Source organism: Anthonomus grandis, chromosome 9, assembly GCF_022605725.1.
Source record: "Anthonomus grandis grandis chromosome 9, icAntGran1.3, whole genome shotgun sequence".
NCBI lineage: Eukaryota > Metazoa > Arthropoda > Insecta > Coleoptera > Curculionidae > Anthonomus > Anthonomus grandis.
Genome location: NC_065554.1, coordinates 14028081 through 14055962, shown reverse-complemented (window position 1 = coordinate 14055962; position 27882 = coordinate 14028081). Strand labels below are relative to the sequence as shown.

The 27882-nt window shown below is 30.7% G+C and overlaps 2 protein-coding genes across 7 annotated transcripts in view; one reads left to right on the top strand and one right to left on the bottom strand.

Annotated features, from left to right (window-relative positions):
• LOC126740106 (fatty acid-binding protein, adipocyte) overlaps positions 1 to 27882 on the bottom strand; it is a 484513-nt gene that overhangs the window by 158073 nt on the left and 298558 nt on the right. Inside the window, exon 1 of one of the 3 annotated variants that reach the window (XM_050446013.1) lies at positions 5105 to 5108. The exons of the other annotated variants lie outside the window; for them this stretch is intronic. The gene's annotated coding sequence lies outside the window, so the exon portion shown is untranslated. Of the gene's footprint in view, positions 1 to 5104; positions 5109 to 27882 lie in introns of those variants that run through there. 3 annotated transcript variants of the gene reach the window in all.
• LOC126740097 (uncharacterized) lies at positions 249 to 27882 on the top strand. 4 transcript variants are annotated; one of them, XM_050445987.1, is made up of 7 exons: positions 253 to 511; positions 5333 to 5419; positions 12411 to 12539; positions 12623 to 12676; positions 14217 to 14275; positions 18982 to 19837; positions 24946 to 27349. In XM_050445987.1, exons 1-7 carry the CDS (start codon positions 481 to 483, stop codon positions 25764 to 25766), a joined length of 2037 nt encoding a protein of 678 aa, XP_050301944.1. In that variant the 5' UTR covers positions 253 to 480; the 3' UTR covers positions 25767 to 27349. The 4 variants fall into 4 exon arrangements, with proteins under 4 accessions (XP_050301947.1, XP_050301946.1, XP_050301944.1 ...); XM_050445989.1 differs by lacking the exon at positions 18982 to 19837 and having other exon boundaries at positions 252 to 511; positions 24946 to 25084; XM_050445990.1 differs by lacking the exons at positions 14217 to 14275; positions 24946 to 27349 and having other exon boundaries at positions 249 to 511; positions 18982 to 19114.

Below are 27882 nucleotides of genomic sequence, written 5' to 3'. Positions count from 1 at the left end.
AGATTATTTATAACCATATAGACGACCACCTTACCCAACTAAGTTTTCCTTATTTAAAGATAATATTTAATCAAGTCTAACTAGAAGTGGAGGGCCTAAAGAAAAATTAGTAAACAGACAGGCACATTATTATGTAAATATTTAAAAGAATCTATAAATATCCTCGGTTTTAATATGTAATTCCCAGACCACCAGCACTGGAGTCTCATAAAAACGACTCGAAGTGGTGTCGATATTGACGCCTTTTTCCGGATATTTGCTATGTGCTTAAAATGTAATTTCAATGTCCTCCGTTTAAATAGTAGATAAGGCGAGATAATATTTTATTTATACGTTTTAAAGCATTTAGACGAGTATTTTGTGTTTAGTGGTTTATAATGATTTTTAATATTATAGTAAAAGTTGGCTAAGAATTAATTTTTTTGTTATAACTGTGAAGTTGGAGACCTGATATTAAAAGTTAACCGATCTTTAAGAAAAATGGAAAGTTTGTTTTCCATACTTTTATCAGGTAGGTTATCTGAAATAAAATAATTGGCATTGCTTTTTTCTTAAATGAATTGCGTTTCTTTTAAGATATTTACAGTTAGTTAAAATGAAACTCAAACACCTTATTTTCTTACTTCTTATATCAATTTTCTAAATCTATAAGACTAGTATAAATTTAATTGCATCCTAAATAATCAAAAAGTATACAATTTTGAACTTCAAAGTGAACTGCCAAGTCTACTCCGATTTCCAATTACAACTTTCGGTCGACTTAAGTTAATTCTCAACATAAATTCTTGATTATATTAAAATCTGGGCTCTATGATATTTTATTATTTTTATAACAAAGAGAATACAAAAAATTAGACTGAAATCAGTCCTGAAATTACATTTTTTAAGTAACCTCTCTTAACTAAAGTTAATATCTTAACCTTACTACTTCTGAAAATCATTAGATTAAATGGACTATTTTAGCCGCTTTTTGTAGTAACTCAGCTCAAATGCTTTAGTTGCTTTAGTTGCATTATTAAATCCTTTCAGTCAAAATGCTTTAATTGTTGATAAATGTTATAATGATAAAAACATTTATGGCAATGATTTGCATATTTTAATCTCGTCTCAGCTAAGGTTGTAAAAATTATTTAAAAATTGTAATCAAATTCAGTAGGGTACGATTATGCGGGTATTACGCGTATAACGATTACTTATAAACTACTACTTTTAATTCCAAAAATACTTAAAATTTCTAAAACATAAGATTTTCGCCCAATCAGTCCTTTCCAGAATATATGAGAAAATTATACATAGCTTACAACTAACTTCTGCTTTGGATCTAATAATCCTTCATAGCAGAATAGTTTTCGTAAGTTCTATAGCACGTGAAGTAATGACATTTTCAGAGCTTAGATAGAATTATGTTTATGTTTTATGCTACTAGATTTAAGTAACTCTTTTGATACTATATTTATTAGGTAAATTTAAATATTAAGGTCTAGAAGATACTGCCATGTCGTTTTAAAACTACCTTCCGATTATAGGGAAATCAAAGCTTCACTGCTCAGAAATAGAGTTAGTAAGAATTTAGCTGAGTTTCTATTTGGAAAAAGTCATTATTACATATTTGGTATTTAAAATCACACAAATGAAATTATCAAAGTATCTCCACCAAAAACTTATTGCTCTATTCTTCTAATAAGGAAGCTATAATTTCTAGTAAGGAAAAAAATGCAGTCTAAAGTAATGAAACGTTCAAAGAATAATTATAATAAAACTTACATTATTCACAATAAAAACAATTCTAAAAATTTATAAAAGATACTCAACAAGGCAGATAATCATCAACACCTTTATATTAATTTAATAAATGTCAATTTATAAGAGGCAACTTGTTCTATTGAAACAATGGACCATTAGCCACGTGATTTTTTGGAAAAATATATATAAGAATGCTATGAGTTGTTATTCAAGTATGGAGTATAACAGAAATGTAGTATGTCTAAAAATTAAGGCTTTAATTAACAATATATAAAAAAAAGAAGAAGTAGTTAGAGATCAGTAAAAAGGATATATGTACTGCAAAAGAAAAATAGATGAATAAAAAAGATTAAATAAAGTGAAAAATTTTCGATCCTAAATGAGTGAGATTAGCAGTAATTAACATAAAATAGTGATTACTGACAATAATAGTATTTAAGTGATTTTATGTTTTAAGGGATAGGACGTATGTACTTTAAAGCGATATATAGTCCAGCAGTGTTTGATGTTATCAGGCAATAAATTATAATATTTAACAGTATTGAAGCTTAGAATCATTGCAATAATAACGTTTTGTATTTGGGATAAATAAACTTACAGAGTTTCGAGTATTTAATTCATAAACATTAGATCTCCTCACCAACTTAGATATCTAGGTTGTTTATTATTAACAAATTTGTAGAGTGCTGTATTTAAATGGTTAATCGTTCTTGAAATTTAAACTATCGTGAATGTTTGTATATTTTTGTGACGTAGTCATATTTCCTAAGATCATAAAATCTTAAACAAGTACACAGTAATACATATTTAAAAAAAAAATTATGTATTATTTACTTACTTTATTTTTTTCTCTTATTTCACTATCAATTATAACCCCAAGATTTTTACAATTATCAGAAAAGTTAATATTATTCAAAACAATGTTAATAGAGAGTTGTTGAGCAGCACGTTCACAAAACATTAAAATCTGGGTTTACCTCATTTCACTTTAGACAGTGGGATGCAGATATATCCATCATAGCATGAATGTCCCGATTTATGCGGCGTTCTGCCACCTCGGTGTCTTGAATATAAAAACTGGAATATAATTGAATGTCGTCAGCGTATTGATGTGTATACATAAAATTAAGATATTTTAAAATGTCAACAGTGTAAAGAGAAAACAACAAAGAGCTCAAAACCTTACCCTGAGGAACTCCTGGCGATACCACAACAGGATCTGATGAGATGCCATTACAAACAATCTTCTGTACTCTGTCCACAAGGTAGCTCCTTATGAGGTTATTAGCACCACCACCAAAACCAGAGTATTTCAGTTTTAAACACAGTATATCATGATTGATAGTGTCAAATGTATATTTAAATTAAATATATATTAATCCCAAAATAATCCAAAATGTTCTTTTTTTCATAAGGAGACGTAATTTTTACACATCTTCTATTGCTGAATGGCAGGCATGAAACTCAAATAGTCCAGGATCAGTACGATTATAAGCAGATGTCAGGATAAAGAAGACTAGCTGTGACTCTGTTGAATTTTCCGCCCCTGGACTTTGCAATACGAATACATTTTGAGGCAATGAGAACTGTGTTCCGACCACATATCCTTAGTGAACTCCCGGTGACACTGGCTATGCCTAAATCTAGTCGCAGATCATATAGAATGTCTTATTTTTTATGGGGTGATTATATTGTATCTGCGACACTCTACTATAAGAGCTTTGTGACTCATTGACAGACAGAGAGGAGTGGCAGGGCCTGCATCAGTAAACAGGAGGATCATCTGGTATACAAACGGCTCCAGACTCGGAGTATCATAGATAGAAGGCAAAAACTTTATAGCACTTCATTGAATGATAGCCCTTAGGCGCGCTCTTTTCAAATTTTTAGACCGGAGCGCATCATTGGATAGTCGAAAATTATTAGCCTCTAGTAGCCCTCGCTGCACCAAAACGGATCAGGGAACTATCTGAACAATAGCTTCCTTGGTTACCCACTGTCCCCCCAATTCGATTTAATATATATTTAGTAATTTTCTTATGTCAAAATTAAATCTCTTCTATTAATTTTAATATCATAAGTAAATAGGTTAAATTGGAAAATTTATAAATATTTCTGCTCTACAATATTAGAGCTCCAAATTTATTGTATGACGTTTGGCGTTTCGACAACAACTATCAACTTAACTTTTTCAAATAGAGCCTAGATTTTATATTATATTTTTAATAGCGTTTTTTATTCCTTTTCAAATGATGTATCGCATTGATATATTTCCTGACGTTTTGACATAGGAATAACCAACAATAGAAATTTGCCCTCAGTACCAACCTGATTTTTTGTAATATTTGAAACACGGTACCTTACACAAATTCCTATTTACCTTTAAAATTTTCAATTTACTTTAGAGGTGCACCATGAATTCATTCATGGTGAATTCATTCATGAAAAAAAATTCATGAATATTGAAAAAAATAACAAATCTTTCTGCATTTTGTCATCTTAAATACAGGTATTACTTTTTACCTTAGTACAATATGACTAAGCTGAAATTACTCAAGAAAATGAAACAATATAGAAAAAAATAATGTTCAGGTAATCATCGGCTAAATAAATATTTTTAATTATTACCACTTTACTATACGAAAGCATTATTAATTGTTGCTAATCAAACAAAATGTTCGGCGCGATAAAAAATTTTTTAAGACCATGAGACATATGTAAGTACCATGGGCGAATTAGTAAGAACATGAAGAACAATATTCGAAAAACGGAGAAGAAAGATATTGGTAAAGTGGTTTAAAAAAATTTGTTCATGATATAGTTATCACCAGCTTCCTCCACTTCCTCCAGAAATCGCAATATCTTCGAGAATCATTTTAAGACACCTCTACGAAAGTTTGCAAGAGAATATATTAATTGCTGTAAAGTATACACAACTGAAAAAATATGTTTGGGCTAAGGAGACAAAGATAATCTTTTTAAAGATGAAGGTGGATGATTTGCAAGATGTATAGAAAATGATGTGGAGAAAATAAAATAAATACTTTAAAATACGGCAGAGGAAAAATAAAGCTTTGGGGATGTGTTTAATAGCATAAGGGTAACATAATAGGAATGGATCGTGCTTAAAATAAATAAAATGAAAATCATATATCTAATGAAAATTCCTTGCGTGTTGCATTAATCTAATAAACCCAAGCGCTTTTCCAGATCTTATAATTTTTAGACTATTGTTGGTATGCTGTACAAATTGCTTTTGAAATTCACCTTTAAATAATATTTATTTTATATAAAATTTTTAAAGTATTTTAAATATAGGAAATTAATCAGCTTTCATCTTCAGCAACTGTAGTTTTATATTTTAATGAGAATTTTTTATTATTTATATTATCATTATTATAGATATTTACAATTAAATGTCATATAAATAAAAAAATATGGTTGAATTTTTCCCTTTCTACTTAGTAGGTCAATACTACATTAGAAGTCGATGCATTTTTATTTAAAAGAAACTGATAAGCATTTGCTAAACATCTTAGACGTCGACGTTCTTCGGTTCCATTAAAAAAAAAATTATATCATTTTTTAGAAGAAAATGTGCACGGTGACGAGGTTTGCCTTAGACTTACCGATGACTCAGAGGAGGAAACAGAAGAGACATCAGCAGAAGGAACAGGTAAAAAATATTATTATATTATTACATTTAATAACTATTAAGTATTGAAAAAATTGTTGTAACATAGTGGGTCTTATAGATTTATTAATAAAATTATTAAAAATTACTATTTCTCTTTCAATAACAGCCCAATGTTTCAGTGTTTAATAAAATATGGTCTTCTGTAGCAAAGTATTGAAATATTTATTAAATTAAAAAATAAACATTTGGGAATTATGTATGAAAAAAATGTTTTGTAAATGGCAGCTACGGGTTTGCTGGTATATGCGTGCCCTTTTGACGACATTTTCAATAATGTTATTGTATACATGTGGTGGTATTTCATTGATACAGCGTCTAATTTCGCCTTTCAATACTTCGATGCTTGCAGACTTATTGGAATAAATCTGTGACTTCAGATAACCCCACAGCTAGAAGTCTAAAGGCGTTAAATCACAAGAGCGTAGAGGACAATTCTGGTCACCAAATCGGAAAATGACACGACCAGGAGCAAACTCGTGCAAGAACGTCAATGTTTCTATAATACACACCATGCATTATCGATGTATTGCTTTCTGATGAATCATTCGTGAATTTCTTAATCTCCAAATGTGACAGTTTTGCCTATTAATGTCATCGAGCTGAAAATGAGCCTGATCACTGAAAATTATTATATTTGCAAAATCAGCACGTTGCTGATTCAGTTGTTGTTCAAGTTGTTGAATCTGTTGGGTTGGGTTGGGATTTTGGAGATATACAGCTGTAAATCTTTAGTGAGATTTCACTGAAGAGTGCCTGTTGGTCTAATTCTTGTGTTAATGAATAATTAACGTCTCTGATTTTTCTGCACCACTCTCGCGAAATGTCGTGATTTTTTGTTCTGAACAATCTCTACGAGCTCGTATCGTGTATTTCACATCACTAACCGAACCACTACTTTCGACTTTTTTAATTATTCTTTTCGCAGTAAAAGAATTAGGCACATTATTTCGGCCGAACATTGAACGCACTTTACGATTGCAATTAAACTTTTGTTTTCACCATTTTGATAATAATATTTGACAATTAGGATGCGTTGTTGTATCGTGTAAAGTCCAGTTCAGAGATCTATTAGAATCTTTGATGTGTCGCAGATGTCTAAATGGCAAAATTTTATATAATTTATCTATGAAATCATTTTAAATATACGTAAAACCACATGTTTTACAATATTTTTTATTTTTCTTTCGAAAATGTCAATTTTTAGAAAGAAAATAATATCACAAGAAAATAATATCAAATAATATCAAATCAAAATATTTTAGTCCGTGGTAATTGATAAATAAATAAATATATAAAATAAATCTAGCCTCGAATTAAATTTGAATTATTTCAAGCAAGTAAATTAATAATAAATAAAAATAATTTGTAATATATTTCAAACAGATAGGACACCCAATTACACGAGATACAAAAAAATTTTACAAATAGTTTTAATTTTACAATTGTCTCACAAAAAATAAATATATAAATTGCCTAAAATCTAGAGTTCAAAAAAAAAATATATAAAAATAACTCAATCTACTAAATTAAAAAAAAAAACTTTTAGAAAATAATCAAATTTTCTATACTATAATATGTTAATTCATTAAATTTAAAATAGACCCATGATGATTTTACTGCCCAAAATTGACAAAAACATGCGTGGAATCCACTCAATCGCCTGTTATTGAAAATAAAATTTTATGGAAATACTATACACTGCCAAAACAAACAAACAAAATTTTACAATTGACAAATAATGAAAGATATTTTTGCCATGTGTTGCTTTAAGATTTAAAAAAAAAATGCCCAAATTATAGGCATAGTATTTGGTTTTTAAATTTAAAAGATAGCTATTTTTATTTCAAGTTAGAATCTTCAATAAATTAAATTGTTTATTTTTGTAACTTATCACTCTCACTGTTTATATCACAAATGTAGGGTTAAAACTTCATTATATCAAAAAGTCTTATTTATTAAAGCTGTGTTATTAAAATTAGACTAACAAATAACAATTATAACATAAAAACGTACATTTTCTATTTTATTTGTGGTTTTACCCTACTGCCTCAAATTTAACAAAATGTAACAGTAAAATCACAAAGTAAGGAAACCATTTAACCTGCTAACAATCGATAAATAAAATATTAATCATATTAATCTCGATTATTCAAAAGAATTTGATGGTATGGATTGTTCATTGTAAAATTAGTACTATGTTTTTAATAATGTTGTGTTTGTCATTTAATAATATTTTCTCTTACGCTAAACGTATTGATTCGGATGTGCCATAAGGGTCAAACCTTGATCTTTTACTTCTCCTAATATACACTGTTGATTTACTAAATGTGAGGAATTCTGAATATGCTGATGATACCTAAGCTATAACCATAACTACACTTAATAAGTCAATACTCAAAAGAACATAATTTAATTATCAGTTCTTACCCAGGATTTGTTTTGGTATAATACCTAAATCTCAATACCCACAAAAAGGAAATTTATATAATTTGAAGACAAACCAAAACATTTTACCCTTTTGTATCAAAAAGTAAATGTTTAATGCCTTAATCCAGAGAATAAATAGGCCTAAGTACTTTCTACCACCTATTCTCGCATCACTTATTATAAACACCCCACTGATTACTGAAATACTAAACTTATTAAATGAAAATTTTTGGTTAAAATAATTTGATTTACTTAAATCTTATCTTTTAATTAAATATTTTCTATTAATTATTCTGAATTTCTAACTTTATAAAACCAAACCCAAAAATCCCGAATAATAAAATTTTAGATACAAATAAATTTTAAGGCCGGACCTGTGCAACTTTTCACGCTTCAGTGACTGCGACTGGGGTCAGACATCTAAGAAAATAGTACGTGGGTATCTGTTGTCAAATCTTACAAATCAAATGTATAAATTTAAAAAAAATGTTTAAACTATTTATTTATTTGATGGAACGATTAAATATCGCTTAGGATATTACTGCATGACTCTTTCCACATAAAATTTTGCGATTTAAACAAACATGCCATGTTACAATACAAGAAACACCGGCACACGGACTATTCGCGGCATATCAAAGATTCTAATAGATCTCTGAACTGGACTTTAATGCTCCATCACACAACACAAATATACAGAAAAATGCGGGTTGCCGTGTTAACGCGAAGAAATGCCCTCTACTGAAGGTGCAATATTTCGAACTAATTTTGATATTTGTAAGCCATAACTATTGGCAACCCCTCTAACCAATCAGATTTGAAAGAAGGCGTGGTCAAATCCGGCACCAAATTTGAATATAGCGCGAAAAATTCGAATTCTAAGACGGACCCAACTTAAGAAAACTACTAAATGTCACAACCTGCGGGTATTCCACTCAGGTATTAAAACAGGTTGTCATCAATGCTTGTTCTATCACATTTCCTTTTTATATTTCTTATGTTACAAAAAATATAAAAAGAATTTGCATTAAAAGAAACAAATTTTCCATATACAAATCTATAAACCAAAAGAACACCAGGTGACTGCAATTTAATGTAGTTTTTGAAATTGGGCAAATATGTATAGAAGATAACCTGCAAATTTAACTTTTGAAACAAAAAGGAAAAACCGTCGTACCATTAAAAATTTTTTTTTTACTTGAAAAAATACTAAATGTCCTCAGCTAATATTGATACACATATATCATATACAAAAAAAAATATTACTTAATTTCGTACTATTGTCTCTTTAAATTACAGGTATAAAAATAAAATACAACTGTATCATTTTATATACACAAAAATATATTATTTAATCATCTGGAAAAATTCAATATTTCAATTTGAATATTTATCAATATTCAAATTGAAATATTGGAGCAAACTCTGATAGTATTGATAAGGAACTAAGGAGTAATTATATAAATAATAGTAAATGAATACGTGCATATGTGTACTATTTAACTAACAAACTGTACTAACTTACCCCATTCCAAATTTTACCTCCTAATTCCACAAAAAATATAACTTGAAACTAGAAATTACTGTAAATAGACAGCCATTCATTTCTGCAAATTTTTCTTGACCCACGGCCACGAGGCGACGCCTTACCAAAATATAAATAAAAAAATCAACGTCAAAAGTATCTCTAACATTACTACTGTCAAATTTTCCTAATGTCAAGTCACCCTAAGATGGCCGCCGTCCGAAATTCCGTTTTGTCGAATCAAATTTCATGGAGCTGTGCTCCACGTTTACTAACTTCTGTATGTCAACTGTCGATCTGTCACATAAAAATCATGTGACATTATGACTATCAAACATGGCGCGAAATTCAAATCTGGCGTTCCTATTGAAACACCGTTTAGAAAGCATCGAATCGGCCTATTATTATTAATACAAATAACATAAACTACACTTATGCTATTATAATAATAAATTGGCAATCATGTCTCAAATTATGACCATTCTTAAATAAATTCATAAAAAGAAGGTCATTTTATTGATGCTGGTATAGTTGGCTCCGCCAATATTCTATTTCACGGTTAATCAGTTAAAGGTGCCGCTAAAAGGCTCCACCACTCCACTTTTAATGATAAACGATATCGCAAAATAGATTATTGGTGGAGTAAACTATACTAGGATTTACGTGATGGTTATATGCAATCGAAATATAAAAAAATGTAGATATCATTAACTGTTTTTGCTAGCTTTTAGTGTTTCTGAGATCCCATCACATGCATAACTAGGGTCCCAATATATCAGAAGTATTCATTATGTTGAACAAAAATACTGAAGGAATTCGTGATTTGACCTATGTATTTAAGGAAAATATGCATTCGATGTTATTTGCTGTTGAAAGAATTTTATTTTAAAAAAGATTTTTGACTTAATATTACTTTATGAAATACTGGGATACTAGATTGGGTAGAAGTGGAATATACTATTCATCTCTTTAATCAGCCAATATTATCTGAATTAATGAAATAAAATTTATTCTTTTTGTGGGTATAATGCAAATTGTAAGAGAATTTTTCCATAATTAAATTCTTAATTGACCGATGAAATAAATTTCATGTCATCAGATTCTGTACTAATATTAAAAAAATGAGAAAATACTTGAAAATTTATAAATCTTATTGTTTTTAAGTTTTGATTTTTTTTTCAAAATTAATAAATTTTTCCCTTTATTTGATGTTGTGTCTATAATTTTAAATACAAATTACTATCATAATATTCTAATAGTTATTAATTTATCAAAAGTAGACCGAATACTGAACAGTTTTATCTCATTTTATAGTTGATACAAAAGACAGCAGTATTTCCAAAAGGTTGAATTTTCAGTTTTCAGTCTTCAACCAAATAAATTAAATATTATGTGAAATGACTTTAACCCCTACCCTCAGTGGAACACCACTTAAAAATTCTAATAAATGCTTTCTTAAAGATTCTTAATATTCGTTTAATATTATAATTTTATTTTAATTTTTGTAGAAAATCAATATAGCGACTTTTTTTCTAATCGACTTTAACCCTATTAAATTAAAACTGGAGTTTTAATCTAAAGGTTCCAACTATAGCACTATTTCCATCCATGGTACAAAAATTACTTTTTAGTTTTATATTACCCCGTTTTCCATTATTTCGAAAAAAAAAACAGGAAAATTTCATTCTATATATCAAAGTAATATTATTCGCGGCAAACTGCTAGATAGCTTCTTCCCTAAATAACCTCTGACCTCTGCTAATATAGTGCTAAATCAATTAATGTAATAAATGAAACAAGCTTTACAATGCGAAATGTAACATACATTACCTCCAAAAATAAGAAAATAAAGGAAAAAAACTTGTTTTACTAATTAAGAGTGAAGTAAAACTCCATGAGTAACTTCTTACTTTTCTCACGCGACTTGACTCGCACACGTTCTCCGACAATGACTCAACTCGAATGCGCACTGAAACTCTTGGACATGTAATCGGTCAGTAACAGTCTAGAAAGAATTAAGGACTAATAGCTTGTGAGCAATGTCTCACATTTCTTACTACTGCTGGAGATTCGACGCACATACTACATTTCGACAACAATGACTCAACTTGACTGTGTACTGCAATTCTTGAACGTGTAATTGGTCATCAAGTCTGGAAGAGACCGATATGAAAATCTAAGGACTAATGGAAATAGGGGTAACTCGTGAGCAGCTTTTCACTTCGACTCATATACTATATCTCGGTGATAGTAACTCAACTTGACTGCGACAGCAACCATAATTGACTGTGACAATTAATCTTTGACCGTTTGACTTTTTACCAGTTTGTTTACTAAGTGGGTTCAAAAGCGATCTAAAAGTGCCAATTTCATCAAAAAGGTATGTGAAAAAGGGCCTAAGATCTAAAGCCTGACACTTTCATGGAAATATATGGTTTATATTTATGCTATTGGCGTTTAAGAGTTACCAATTAAACCTGCCTGATTGCTTTATATCAAAGGCATATGGGTCCGAGGATTTTTTTAAATGTTGACATTTAAAGCCGTAAGTGCTTTGATAGGCTTTTTTGATAGGCCATATATTCAATGAGTCAGCACAGTAAACATCAATCTTAACATCCTAATCCTCTCTCCTATATAAATAATCTAAAAAAGGAATTTACCACTGACGAAGTAATGGAGCAATTCACCTTATGCTTCACTGTACGATTATTTCCTTAATGTTTCCTAAAATGTGACATGTGTCTCTGATTTTTTATTTAATTTCTTTATTGTTTCTTATTGTATTTAATTTTTCTGTTATTTCCATTTAAAACGCAGAGCTTTCCTCACTTATTATTCATTAATTTTAATTTTTTGATTTGACAAATAAATAAATGAAACCAAAAAACGTAATTTAAAAAAGAAAAACAAAATAGTCTTTTTACCGATTTAAATCTACTGGGTTTAAAATAGATTGCAATAACTATACAGTCTGCAAATATCTCTTTATTTAATTGTAATAATTATTATTTCTAGATAATTTAAAATGCCTAGAATGTGTCCAAAGCTTCTTAACAAGTGAAGAACTTAAAAATCATAAAGAATCGAAAGAACATGTACTGAAACTACGGAGATCCCGATCAAGGGTTGTGCAACAAATTAGAGGTACCTAAGTGTTTACATAAAGCTCAATAAAATATTAATTACAACTGGATGAAATACTCACTTATTAATTATTTTACTTACAGACTCAACTTTGAATAGGCATCAAATGATTGAAAGAAGTGATTCTTCTGAAAGAGGTATGTTAAGTAGATTTAAGTTAAACTTATATTTTCGTTCTGTATTGTAATTTAATTTCTCTGATAATTTTATTCTTAAAACTACTGAATCAACAAGTCCGATGCTTCGAAGCACACGCTATTTATTTAGGACTGAAAATCAAGGAAATATTTGCTAAAAAACAAATTCATCACTTTTGCTTAACTTTTTGAATTATGTATCTCTAGATAAATTAATAATTTTATTTTAGACCATTTCTTTGTATGGGATACATACATTATACATTGGGATAATGTAATACATACATTTATGTTTGTTGACTATGTCATGTATATCGTTTTGGAAAACATAATGCTTGTGAAAGAGCCACTATAATCTATTTGTGTCTCATGCGACCATCTGACTCCGGTCTAAGATATATAGTATATATATATAGTATATAGTATATATATATATAGTATATAGTATATATATATATATATATATATATATAGTAGGCTATTTCTGTTAGTGATGAACAATTCCATGTCTTAAGATGCCTAAATTTTTCCATTTTTTTTTAATATAGTTTTTGTTAAAGAGTTGCGCATTTAAAAAGTGCCATATTTGGGGTGTTACTGAAAAAATGTTAAACTTCCAAATATTAGTTTTAACTTTTCATCACTTCAACTGTGATAGGAAGGAGTTGAAGTTAATGCTATTATTTAGTACAGTTGGGTTAGATAGACTTGGTCTATAGAAGATTAGTACCTGACGCCTAAGTATATTAACAAAGTATATATAAAATTTTAAGTAAATTATTGTACTTATTACGAAATATTGGATGAATTAATAGTAAATACTTTTAAAAAAATAATATTAAAATAACAAGAAATGATAAAAAAAAAATTTAAAAACCTGTATTATTACTTTTTGTGCTTATTTGGTAGAGCACTCACCTATAAATTACTAATATTGTATAAGCCTTCACTGCAGAAGTAACAAATTCATTTTTAAAAATTACTACGCTACGGGACGCTCACTCTATGAGAAATTAAAACAAAGTGCCTGTGAAGCACAAGTATTTCGTTTACTTAAAATGGAATTCCATGAAGTCATACCAATGAAAATTAATATCATCGTTGGTGTAAATACTAAAATTGTAATATTTGTTTCTTATAAATATAGTACTTCTTAATCTAATTCTGTTTTTGGTTTTTTTTACATATTTTTTCTTTATCCTCAATACTATTTCATTATTTTATTATAATAGGTTGTAAAATTGTAATTATACAATTTTACCATATTCCTAATGACACATTATGTATAATTTATTAAATATTACTGTCTAAACTGTTGGGTGATAATTTGGATGTATAAAAATGCTCCCTTGATTTACCCTAAAAATAATACAGTGACTTAACTTTCATTCAGTCTTAAATGATTATTTTTATCTAAGTGAAAGTTAATCATCATATGTATAATTAACATTAGGTCTTTAGTTCATAAAGTTTTAGAGTAAATACTAATATTTAATAAATACTGAAGTCGTGAGATTCTTCAAAACTAATTTGTTTTTAGGCTGTACCTCACAGCAACAACTTTTGGAAGGTCTTAACGATTATAACGGAACAATTGAGGTAAGCGAAATATAAAATGGTTTTTGTCATATTTACAAGAAGAGACTTATAATATCGCAGTGTCATTTTGTAAGAGGGTTAGTTTATTCATAGTTTGCCCTTCATTTCCATTTCTTATCGTTAAATTTTAATGATTTTCTTTCTGAAGGTTTGATTCTTATTCTCCGGATTGAATATTACTATGTGATATTTAGTCCGGGGTAAGGGAAGTACTTGCTCGAGAACTGAATATTGATTTCGGTATTCAAGATTACAATAAATTTATAGTACTTTGAAACATGTTAACCGCATATGTTTTGTTAATGCCTATTGAAACTCCCATGCTAGTTATCGGCTCTAGTGCTATAAATATAGTTCTAAACTAAAGGATGTTTATTCTGCTGCTTTTCATTTTGTCTACAAGGCTGCAAGTTGCTTACGCTTATATCTACCACAAAAGCTGTTTGTTGAAGTTAAAAGACAATATTTCATACTCAAGCGTTTGAAGGCTCTAGACGGTTTCAAAATAATGTAAAATGGGATAGTATTAACGAATCTCCAAAATTTTTCGATGCCCCTTAATATAGTTTTACTTACTTAGATGAGTTAAATCTGAGCACTATAATCCAATGCAGTAGCGCTCCATAGAGTTGAAAGTATCATCTACCAGCCATCGTTCCTTTAAAGTCATTAATATTTTTTTTGAGTGATTTGGTTCTTCGCATTTTGTAATAATTACCGTTATTTACATAAAAAGTAAATTAAAATCGCAAAAAGATCATATTGTAAAAATATAATTAGAAACGTAAAAAATAAGAAGACAGCTGGTACGTAACAAATGACCTTTGTAAAAAAGTACTTTATTTCAGTGAAGTAGATGTTAATGGCAATTTATTAAATTTTACTAGAGCATTACTAATACTCTAACGCAGGATATTCCCTTTGATGAAGACTGGCAAGACGTCAATTTTAGGTCTTTAAGCCCAAAGAGCGAATTCTAAAAAACAAAATGTCTTGCGGAGAGGATGAAGTATATCCAGAAATTTTTTGAGTTTTTTAATAGGGGCGCTTTTCCTGGATGTTTGATATCGTCACTTATTATTGCTCTTCGCAAAGAAGGTGAAATAAATGTTGCGTTTAATTTTCGGCCAATATCCCTTTTGTCGACATTGTCAAAGCATAGCAAAGTACAAATGAGAGGTTAATTAACAGATTCAAAGGAGCATATGATGCCATCTTTGACTTCCTTTATTCTAGACTTAATAGTGATGATACGGTTACGGCAATGATCTGTGATCTATCAGTTCTATCTGATAAGCAGTCTTTTCCGAAAATCAATAAAAGGCGTTTATGAAATCTGCCAGTTTGTGTGGGGAATTGCAGTTTCCTCTCACCATTTTGGATATTCGTAACCTTGCCAAAAAACTATTAAAGGTCGGTCTATAGCAAAGTTTAAGGATAAAATGCCAGGTAAAGATTGGGTTTATGGCTTACTGGAAAGGCATCAAAATCAAATTGGCCAAAAACTTGCCACCAATATAAAAAAGTGTCGTGCGAGAAACACAATAGTTGAATGTTTTTAAAAATTTACGCGAGACGCTAAAAGACGTCCTCGCTAGAAATATTTTTAACCATAATGAGCCGCTAACCGACTAACTTCCAGGATGATTCTGGCAAAAAAATGCTATTTTATCGTGTAACAAAATACTCAGGACCTGCCTGCAATTTTACGAAAAATTACTGCTGTAACCATTATGAATTTATGATACTTGCATTCGGGATAGTATTACCTCCCTACCCTGTCGATAAGCACCTAAACTTTAACATACATATAAGTAATCTGGTTCTTCACTCCTCAAAAGTTTTAGGCTATGTTTTGCGTAATTGCAGGGAATTTTCTGTTAAGACCTGTAAAAAGATATATATGTCTCTTGTTGTATCACAGTTGGAATATGCATCAATGATATGGTCCCCTTTTTACACAAACTCTTGTACTGACCTAGAAAGGCTTCAAAACAAATTTATTCGATTTTGTTTATATAAGCTTGGTATAAGAATTTCCAACGATCACATTTATGATGATGCTCGGAGGTTGTTGGACTTATCAACGCTGAGACAAAGGAGAGCTACGCTGATTTGGTGGTCTTGTATAAATTGATGAATGGTCAGTTAAACTGTCCTGAACTCCTTGGTGCAATATCTTTCAATATACCGTCTAAGAATTTTAGGCATAATAGATTATTTTCACTACCATTTCATAGCACTAATTATGCATCCCACTCCCCTAATGAACGGACACTTTAATTTATTAATTCTAATGAAGTTAAAATATTGGGAATTGCTTTACCTAGTTTTCAGAGGCAAATTAAAGGTTTAATATAATTTCAGTGTTCAAAGATCTATTAGTATCATCGGGTAATATTACTATTATTAATATTTCTATTATTATTACTATTTGTTTGTTATTTCCATAACCTGGTTGTTATAATGTGGATTAGTGAATTGCTATTGATTAATGTGGGATCTTAATTAATAGTAAATGATTTGATATATTTTTATTTATTGTTAATTTTATTTAAATATTGGGCTAATATGGATTGTTATTTGTTATTGTTTTAATAGTTTACATTACTTGTTGGAAATATTAATAAGAAAGTTGAAGCTGAAAAGCTTTGTCAGCAATGGATTGAAATGGGACCAAAAGGAAAACCATGTTATTGAAAAGTTAGTAGGGGAAGTCTTTTCTCCACAAATAAAATGCTAATCCTCTTATTTCAGGAGTGATGCATTTCGGCAAGTGTTCTTGCCATCATCAGAGTTGGGTTACTTAACACATACACAAATTCTATGTATGTGTAAAAAAAATGTCTTAAGTAACCCAAGTCTGATGATGGCAAGAACAACTTTTCAATATTATATTGACTCCACTTCAGAATGGACTTCTTCCTTAATAGAAAACCATTTTGTAATGAGAGGTGCTGCAGCGTAGAATCGGACAGGACACATCATGGACGGATGGACGCACAAACATTTACCGAATGGTTCGAGTTATCATTTTTGCTGGACGCAAAAAGATTACCAGGACGAAAAGTTTTGCTGGGGGACAACCTTTCGTCTCATTTTACTGAGACTGTTTAAGAGCAATGTAAAGAAAACGACATAGATTTTGTCTGACTACCAACAAATTCCACTCACCTAACACAGGCTCCGGATATAGGATTTTTCCGCCCATTTAAATGTGGGTGGAGGTACGTATAGACCCATTGGAAAATGACACACAAGGAGCAAACGTCAATAGATAAATTGAGAAATTTGGAAGAGTCATTTCCCAATTTCTTGCCTCTACGTTCATCGAAATGGAAAAAAGTAATAATGCAACCGTTAAAAATCACCTCAAGACCTCATTTTAAGCAACAGGAATTATGCCACTAGATCCAAAGCGGGTCATGCACAAAATTCCAGTTCATGTACCTTTTGAATTATAGTACCCTTTTGAACTACTTACAAGACCAACGCTTCTTAGCAACCCCAACAAGAAGAAATGTTAAACACAAAAGGGTTACTGTAGCGCCAGGCAAAAGTGTTACAGCTAGCAATGAAAGCTCCAGATGTAGATGAACCACTAATAAATGATGACTCAGATGACGACATTTTTGGAATTGCTGAGGAAGCTGTAAGAAACGAAACGGAATACTTGGAACCAAGAGTGGAAGATATTCAAGTCGGAAAGTTTTTACTTGTAAAGGTGTTCGGATGATCAAGAAAGAAAACGATTTATGCCAAGCTATACGGCAGTAGGTCAAGGAGTTATAAAATCGTTAGTTAGGTATAAAATCGTGTAATAAAACTCAGAAATTCTTTACTTTGCAAATTATTTGCATTTTATCTACTACTATTATAAACCACCAAAACGATAAAGTTACCGATTTATTTGAAAAGGAAATTGATATTTACGAAATGTAGCTATTTTTAAATTTCTTATATGTATCAGAATACCTTTTGTTAATTTTTTATGTTTTTATAGCATTTCGATTTTTTTTACCTGTTTTGGAATACAACATTTTGATAAAACACTTAATTTCTTGTACCAATATAATAAAATGAATAAAGCGTTTATATTGATTTTGCATTGTCACTATCCTTTGATCAATCTCACCCCTTAAATTGAAAATTTAAATAGTTTTTATACCATTAATCCAAAACAGGCCGGGGTCAGCTTGATCAATTTGTACGGATCCAGCTGCTTACTCTATATGTTAATATTGTATGTGATAAATGACACCCCACTTATAGTCTGAGATTGTTCATCAAGTTTTTCTTATATACCCTCTTTTAGTATTTTGATATTTAATTTCTGATTATTGAAAGTTGGTTGTTATACTAACATTTATTAAAATTGTTTATTTACATATAAAAAAGAGGCTTTTTCATTCTTTCTTTAACGCTTTACCTACGACTTTCTGTTGCATATTAATCCATGAGTATTTTGATAGTTAAGTAAGAAATTTGCATTAAATATTTGCATACTTTTGAATTTTTTTTTGGGGGAAATGGGGAAATGAGTATTTATATACCTATTGAAAGTATTTTTTTTATTCATAAACATGCAATAAATATTCATATGTATCTGGAAAGCCAAAATTTCTTTGTAAACATATTTTATCACTATATCTTTCTTAATGTCTTATATTTGAATTATATACAACTATTTTATCTTTTTATTCTAGACTTACCACCTCGCCACTAAAAAAAGCTTCAGCGATGGTTACCTATCCTACATTTATTCTACAATAGCATATTGGACTATAAATTTGATATTTGATCCCACTGTAGACGATTTCAGCATATCACTTGGTGCAAAGGCTTGGAATCCATTTGGAAATGTGACGTTTAGCATTCAGTATGTTGCCCTTCCAGAAAAGCCTACCACAAAGATCGAATATATTATCCAGTTTAAACATGTGGTATCTAATAATGCTATTATGTTAAACTCATTTACAAATGGTATTTTTAATTATGAGGATTTTATGCGACAAATACTTAATATTAAAGGTCACGATATTGACAATCAAGATACTAGATTTTACGTTTTTACTACTGCGACCATTGCACCTAATCTGAAAACGCAATTTGAAATTAAATTCTGTAAGACATGTAAAATGGCGAGGGTAGCTTGCAAGTGTAAACATGACGATGAAGATGCTTTTGAAGATGTATTTATCAATGGTGAAAGCTTAACCAATTCAAGAAACTTATTATTTAACACATCCGATGATAATGGTAGCGTTTATCGACTTTTTCCTTTTAGTAGGAAAGGCTATAAAGTGCCATCTCTTTATGTTTATACCTCCCAAAAACCACAAAGAGAAATGGTCAAAAGCATTAACGAGAACTTTGGAGATTTTCTCGAAGGGGTACACCCAAGATTCGCCCGAAATCTTATTAAGTTTGTTGAATGTTGGTATATGAAAAATACCAGTAAATCGTTTAAATTTAAGATGAAGAAGGAGGATGTATTGATCAAATTGGGAGATTTATTGCTGAATCAGTATAGAGTCACCCCTAAAATTGAGAAAATTGAAGGTAAGAATTAAAAATCTACGTTTTTAGAAGTTCTGAATTAGTATAGATACAGAGATGGAGCCTATATAGGTATATTCCTTTAATTTTAAATTTAAGCATATTTAGAGTTAAACCAAGAAATAATTAATTTTGTTTATTGTTTGTGATTTCTCTCATCATTCCAATTATTCCAAAAGTTGATGCAGTCTCAAACTAGGGCAATTTGCTTTATAACGGCAAGTTACTTTCTTATTATGTAGTACTTTTATTATCACCCTGTATATGCAAAGCGTGCCGATTTGAAGATTAAACTTTGACATAGTAGTTATCAAAGCGTATGCTACTATATTATTGGATTCATTTCGTTTATCTTTAAGTTATCATTTAAATCATAACTTAAAGTGCAAGCAATAATGGAATGCAGTAATGTTGTGAGCAATTTCATCAATCTATTAATATTATATTCATGTCTCAAGCTGATTCATGATTCATCATCGATTTCATCAAAACCGTTTCTTTGAGTTTTCTGAATTTTAATATCCTGCGAAGCCCTTATAAAAGTCTTCTACGCACTCGACTAGACTGAAACTTGCGACGACTCTCCTTTATTATACAGGTAACATAACAGATGAAATTTCGAAATAACTAAAATAATAACTAAAAAATAAATAACTAAATAATAATTTTTTTAATAACTAAAAAATTTGTGACATGATAGCGAACTGTTTTTGTTCTAACAAAACAATTTTAGTCAAAAAAATAGTTTTTGTTATGATAATCAATTATTTTGTTTGTGACAAATTATAATCTTAGTAATACCAATTAATAATCTTCGTTGAAGTCCAGTGCAAATTACGAGCCAAGCAAAATGTCTTTAAGCCTTAGTAAATATTTTGTGCACTTCATGATGAACAGATTTAACTCCACAACTTCGTGAGTGTCTTTTCTCCATATCATGCAGGGCACAAAATGTATGCACACGTTTGAAGACATTTTGCTTGCTTAGTTTAGACTCGTCTTAAACCAAAATACTATATTTTTTCAATCATCTTATAACAAAAAGTATTAATTGTTATACAAAAAAAAGTAGATGGAAAAGTACTGGACTAAAATGATACACAAAAATGCCCTTTTAACTAAAAATCAATAAGAAAAACATTTACAAAAAAGAAACCAATATTTTACGAACCAAATTTAAATATAAATAAAATCCTATTCAACTAAAAAGTAACTAAAAACATAGGTAACACCTCACTCTTGCCTCCTCCTCTTTGTTGAAATGCCAATCGCCAGTCACCCTACATTAACACTATTTAAATATGAAATGCTATAAAAGAAATGCTATATTTGAAAAATCAGAGGTACTTACCTTCAAACGCATCTAAATAAGTTTCCAGGCACCAACTTATTAGCTGTACTTTGTAACTATTATTGTCCATTTCAGTAAAGGTGATTTCTTATATTCACTATAAACGAAGGGTAAACGTATATGCGCAGAATACGAGATCATATAGGGTGACAAACGACCGCACCAAATAGGATTAGAGACTAATGATGTAATGACCATGATGAGACTGAAAGTGATCCGACAAACTGAGGTTTCGGTAAACTTCGGGGCCGAGGCACTACGTGTGATAAGTATTATCACAGATGTAAATAGCTCCGCAGAGATCGTGCGGAGCTATTTACATCTGTGATATTATTTCCTAAAATCGTGGGTCCGAAAGTTTTCGAAGGATGAACTAACAAACATTAGTTGTTTGAACCAGGTTGTCACAACTAAATTTGTAGTAATGTTTTGGTTGTTTTTTACTGGACGTTCTTGGAAAATAATGAAGAATCGTTTCCACAAATAAATTAGTAGTAAGATGCGTTATTACAAAAAATAGTCGTTTTTGGAGCTGATAAAGTTAGTTGTAGTAGCTTGCAAGGTCCAACTAATTTAAAATAGCTGGAATAATAGAGGCATAAAAATTGAAGCAACAAATTTTATAGTAATAGCAACTAAAAAATGTCAACTAACATGTTTAGCTAACCTGTTTTTCTCAGTGTTATTGCTAAATATTAGATTGGAACGCGTCAGACATCTAAAACCAGTTGAAGATAATGTTTTCTTATAGGAATCTGAGGTATCTTTATTGTATGTACCGTCATACAATAAAGTGATGACTTGAAATCAGAGGGTGAAGTTAAAAAATGTACGCGGTCGGACGGATATTTAAGTTATCACCTAAATGCACGGGAGCACGCTGCATAGGAACTGCCGCGCATTTGACCTTGGTACATGTTTACTTTTAGGCATAGAGTAATTAAAAGTTTAATATTCATTTCTCTATGCTTTTAGGCTAAAACGTCGCGCCATTCTGAATTAGTGTGTCGTAGCCGTAGGTCAAAGTATCTAATAAAAATTGTTGATTTTGTGAACCTCTAGAACTTTTACTTCTGAGCTATAGTTGGAATTCGGTCAAAGGTATGAATTTTTAATATTAGATGGAAAAAATAATTTTTTTGAAGATGTCATCACAGTTTTGCTTTAAAAAATTGTTTCACTTTTTTTTTATTTTTTTAACTTCTGGTTATATTTTTAGGGTGACTTGAAAAATCATGCCACAGAAATATAAGAAAGTTGGCGGACGACGATATGTGAATTATACAAATGACAACCTAGAAAGTGCTCTAGCCGCAATTAGAAATGGGATGTCCTATTCCGAGGCTTCTCAAACATATAACATTCCTTTGGTGACCCTATGGAGGAAGATTAAGAATAAACACCCGAAAAAGTTTGGGGGACAACCTGTTTTAAGAAAAAGAGAAGAAAATGCCATTGTAGCAGCTGTTATTACTGCGGCAGAATGGGGCTATCTATATGAGAAGGAGGATATAAAATTATTAGTTAAAAACTACTTGGATCGAGCCGGCAAACAGGTGACCAAGTTTTCTAATAACATGCCTGGAAAACATTGGTGCACGGACTTTCTTACAAGGCATAAAGATGTATTAAAGGTTCGTTTGGCTAAAAATATAAAAAGATCTAGGGCAGGTGTATCAAGAAAAGTTTTATATGAATATTTTAATACATTGGAAGTTTCTCTCAAAGACGTACCACCAGAGAATTTAATAAACTATGACGAAACAAATTTGTTGATGATCCCGGAAGGCCTAAAGTTGTTATACGAAGAACTATGAAGCACGCAGAGAAAGTTTGTGATTCCACCAAGTCTGCCCACTCAGTCATGTTCTCTGTAACAGCGGCTGGACTTTTGTTACCTCAATACGTGTCTACAAATCTGAAAATTTGTGGTCCACTTGGACTCAAAGTGGCCCTGAAGGTTGTATTTAAAACCGCAACAAGTCTGGGTGGTTCGATCAAAGTTTGTTTAAGGATTAGTTCTTCAAGATCATTGTTCCTTATTATAGACCTCTAGATGGCCCAAAAGCTATCATTGGGGACAATCTAGCAAGTCAGTTGTCAGAGGCTGTAATAAAAAAATGCAAGGAAGAAAATATTAGATTCATTTTCTTACCAGCAAACAGTACCCATTTGACACAACCCCTTGATATGTCCTACTTCAGACCAATCAAGATTGCCTAGCGATAGCAGCTAAAAAAATGGAAAATGTCAAATCCAGGTGTGCTACAGAAAGATCATTTTCCCCGAGGTCTGAACAGGACAATCAAATCGATTGATCAACTGTAAGAAATTGGTAGTGGCGCTCGGAGAAAGCGTTACAGATCAAAAGATTTCAAGCTCTTCGAAATCGGAAAAAGAAACTATAATCGAGCCAGAAGAAGATATATTGTCAAATAAAGGATCAGAGGAACTTGAAGATATTGAGCTGCCCTGCTTTGTAAACCCAGTGCAAGAAAAAAAATATAATTACTCAGAAAACTTACAAAAAGTCGAGAAAGCGCAAATCGCTCTAGGCAACTTGGTAGAAGGGGACTTCATCTTGGTAGAGTTTACTACACTAAAGAAAAAGCAACAAAGATATCTAGCAAAATTAATGGAAGTAGACCAAAGATTTATACATTGCTCATTTCTTAGGCCAGATATTAGTGACATTCCTATGGAGCAGGTGATCAGGAAGTTTGAGCGTCCTGAAGAGTTAAGGAGAGAAGCACTAAAATTGATTTTTTAAAAACAATGTTAAATTAGAATAGTGTTTAAGCTATATTTAGTTTATATTTTTTATATAAAATAATGTTTTATAATTGGTACAACCAAAGAAATTAGTTTTAATTAACTAATTTTGTTTCGATACACCATTTAGAGCGGGTGACTTTCATTTTAAACGACTTTAAATCCTATTTTTCAAGACCCCCGTATTGCGGGTGACTTGAAATTTATTGTTTTTTTTTTTGAAAACTAAAATAAATTTGAAAGTTTTTTTCCGATGTATATATTCCCCAAACTTATGTGCAAGTTTTCCCTATTTTTTTGCAAACCAATTTTTTATTCTGTGTCTCGTAGAGGGATGAACATGTCAAAATTGTTATCAAGTCACCCGCATTGATGGTACTTTATGATCTTAAGTTGCAGTAAGAAGTACATCAGATAAAACTAGTATAAATTTAATGTAGCATAACATAGATTAGAACATATCAACGTTTATTAAGATCGAAAAAAATCATTCTTCCATATTCACACGTCAAATTATTTCTCATTAAACAAATCTATCTGGATTTAATCAACTTCCCTTGGGGTTTGATACAACCCAAATATACGTGCTCAACTGAGGAAAAGGTTTAGTCTCAAATGGCCATTTATTTCGTACCATCAAAGCTTTGTAGTGAATTCGTACTCTTGCGTTTCACAAATGTTGTCAAATAATCTTATGATTCGTGAATTTCTTGACTAGTTTCTATATCTAGATGTAATCACTGTATAATTTTACTTCCCAAAATATAACTAATATAAAATTAATAAAAATCTTGAAAGAATTGAACCCTTATATTGCATACTCACATAAATCTATATGGTGTACTGAAGCAGTTATTAAATGTTTAATGCCCTATTTTCATGCTTTTTGGTACTCACAGGTATTTATCAGCCAAATCAGCAACTTGATTTTATTTTGAAAATTTGGTATTCGTAAACTGCTATAAACTTATACCCTTTTCTCTTACAGATCACTCTACTAGATTCGCGATTTGGGTCCAAGCATTAAAATGCGTCGACATCACTGTTACTCGAATTTCAAATAGGAAACTCTCAAACTTACTGGAACCTTTTAATCTAATAATTCAAAATCATTTAAACGAAAAAATACAAATTCGTAGTGACTGTGACGATTTTGAAGATAACCTTACAATTACATCAGACTATATTAGGAAGATGAAGGATAGTGCATTAAAGTTTTATATTTCTGATGAGGTTGGTACGGATAATAGCAGCAATATATCATTGAACAATTTATATTTGATATTTTGGAAGGCTGGATTGATGCCTCTTATTTTAAACGTAGATGATAAGCCAAGTCAGAAATATGTTTTTCAAGTTATAAATTTATTAAAGACACGTGGTCTAATTCGACGATACTTAATAAACACAAACGATGAGAATATAAGACTATCCGCAAAATCTTGGAAAAATTTATCATTTTTTATTAATTTAGGAGACATCGCTAATAAACTTGATCAAAATCTAATGGATTCTGTTAAAATTAAAATTTTAAATTATAATATTAGCTTAGGTAAGATTAGGAGCACTGATCCATTTTTTCAAAACTCTATTTTTCCATACGAATTTTTTGAAATGATTTTAAGTAAATACCAACTAAAAATAGATACTTATCATGTTGGACAAAAGGAAGTTGTAGATAAGCTAGTTTTAAATCATAAATTAATATTAGATATATTGCAATTAATAAGAAATAATGATGTTAATATTGTTGATGACAATGTTCCTATTAAGATGTTACGTGACATAAATCCCAATTTATTTGCATAGATTGGTCCACACTGCTTTACTGATTGTCGCTATTGACTTTTAGCAACTATTGTATATGTACAGTTAATATAGGTAGTTAGCGTCGTTATTATTTTAGTTAAAATAAGATATTAGTTCAAATAAGTATCTAATTTTAAATGTACCCAATCAAACCAAATATAATTTGTAGAACTTAAAAATTAGGATTTATACTTTTAAAACCTACGTCTAATTCTTAAATAAGAAAGGGGTTGTTCTAATTTTTAAGTATGAATTACCACAAACTAAATGTAAAATTGCCGGACGTACAACATTAATAGGCAATAGACATTATGATGTACTGTACTAACACGCCTTAAGATTTGGGTCTTTTCGTTTTCGTATAAACATAGAATTTATTTTTTAATTTTTATATAGATTATTTAATACGATTTCTTGCCGGTTCTTGGCTGTTGTAAAAACCCTGGGTATAGATGGTTGACTGCGTGTATTTGGGGCTTCGGCTGCATCGGGTGGCTCCTTCTTGTTCTTGCCGTGGTGTCATTTGGGATTTTATAGATTTCTATGAAATATCAATTTTTATCTTTACCTTCTTTTTGACAGTTTATGATTTTGGACTGAATCTACATAATAAAAATATGCCATCCTTAAAATAAACAGCATGTAAAATCTACACATTGGCGCCACAAGTTTATCCTTTGTATCTTGTGCAAAAAATTTGGGCTTAATAGTAGATGAGGATCTAAGATTTCGTGAACATGTACGGAAGATTATTAAAAAGGGATTTTATGCTCTCAAATTAATTTATAACAACCGACAACTGTTAAACTTTAATTATTGTGACTTTCTGTACGGGCCTTGTCTAACTGCGGAGGATAAGTATAAAATTCAAAAAGTACAAAATGCATGCTGTAGGGTTTTGTATGGAATGTGACCATGTCTCTCATTTGATCTCTGAATGCAACTGGCTGAACATGGAAAACCGAAGAACACATCATCTTTTAAATTTGTTCATAAATTGCTTACTGAGGCGGAAGCATCTCACCTTCTCAAATCCAAATTTTTACCACGCACAGCAATTCACAATGTTAATGTTAGATCACGCCATGCTTTTACTGTACCACAACATAAAACAGCCATGTTTTGGAGATCTTTTATTTTCAACGCCATCAGCATATACTCTCATACCAGACAATTTTAAAATTCTTAATATAGATAAATTTAAATCTCGACAGTTTCTGATGGACAGACAAGTGTGAGTAATAAGTATGCAAGGAAGTGCTGGGTGATGACCTGCGGTGGGCGCGGGGTGCTTTCGATGCTTTTGCTGTGACTGAGGAAGGTCGACTGTCTGTTGCAAAATGGGTCAGTCATGAACCGACAGGGTATTACTTTTGTTGAAAAATAGTTATACAACATACGTCAAAAATAGCGCGTATTTAAGTATTCAAATATTTTATCTTGGGTGAACCTTAAATGGGTTGAGTAAGGATAGCAGCTTGCTAGACTTCGCCCGTTAAGTTTACACAAACTTGTTCTTTGTTTCCATTGTACTTAAGTATCTTGTTTTTTTGTAACTTATAAAGCTCGAAGAATATCAGAAAATGTGTTTGGCTTAATATCTAATGTATTTAGAATATTTCGCAAACCATTACTATTAGAACCTCAAACCGCAAGGTAACGCTAGCAGGATGTTACTTGCACAACTTTCTTGGAAAAAGTGCATCTAAGAACATTTATAATCCCCCTGGAACATTCGATTCTGACTGCTCTGATTCAACTGACATTATTCCAGGAGCTTGGAGAAATGATAATGGTAATGAGCCTGGCTTAGCAGATTTACCCAAAATACCCAGAAGAAGCGCAATGCAGGCCCAACAAGTGAGAAACATATTAAGAGACTATTTTATGACACCCGAAGGAGAAGTTCCTTGGCAATACGAAATATGTTAAAGGCGTAACAGTGTTCAAAACAATCTGTCGTTTAAAAATAAAAATACATAGATAAGCTCTCAAAGTCTACGTACCTGTGAATCCAACATCTCCCTGGGCTTATTTTTGTCTAGTAAAAATTTCATACTTTCAAAAGCAAACCATTTACTTTTATACACATCCTCCGTACCAGAGCCAGATTTCT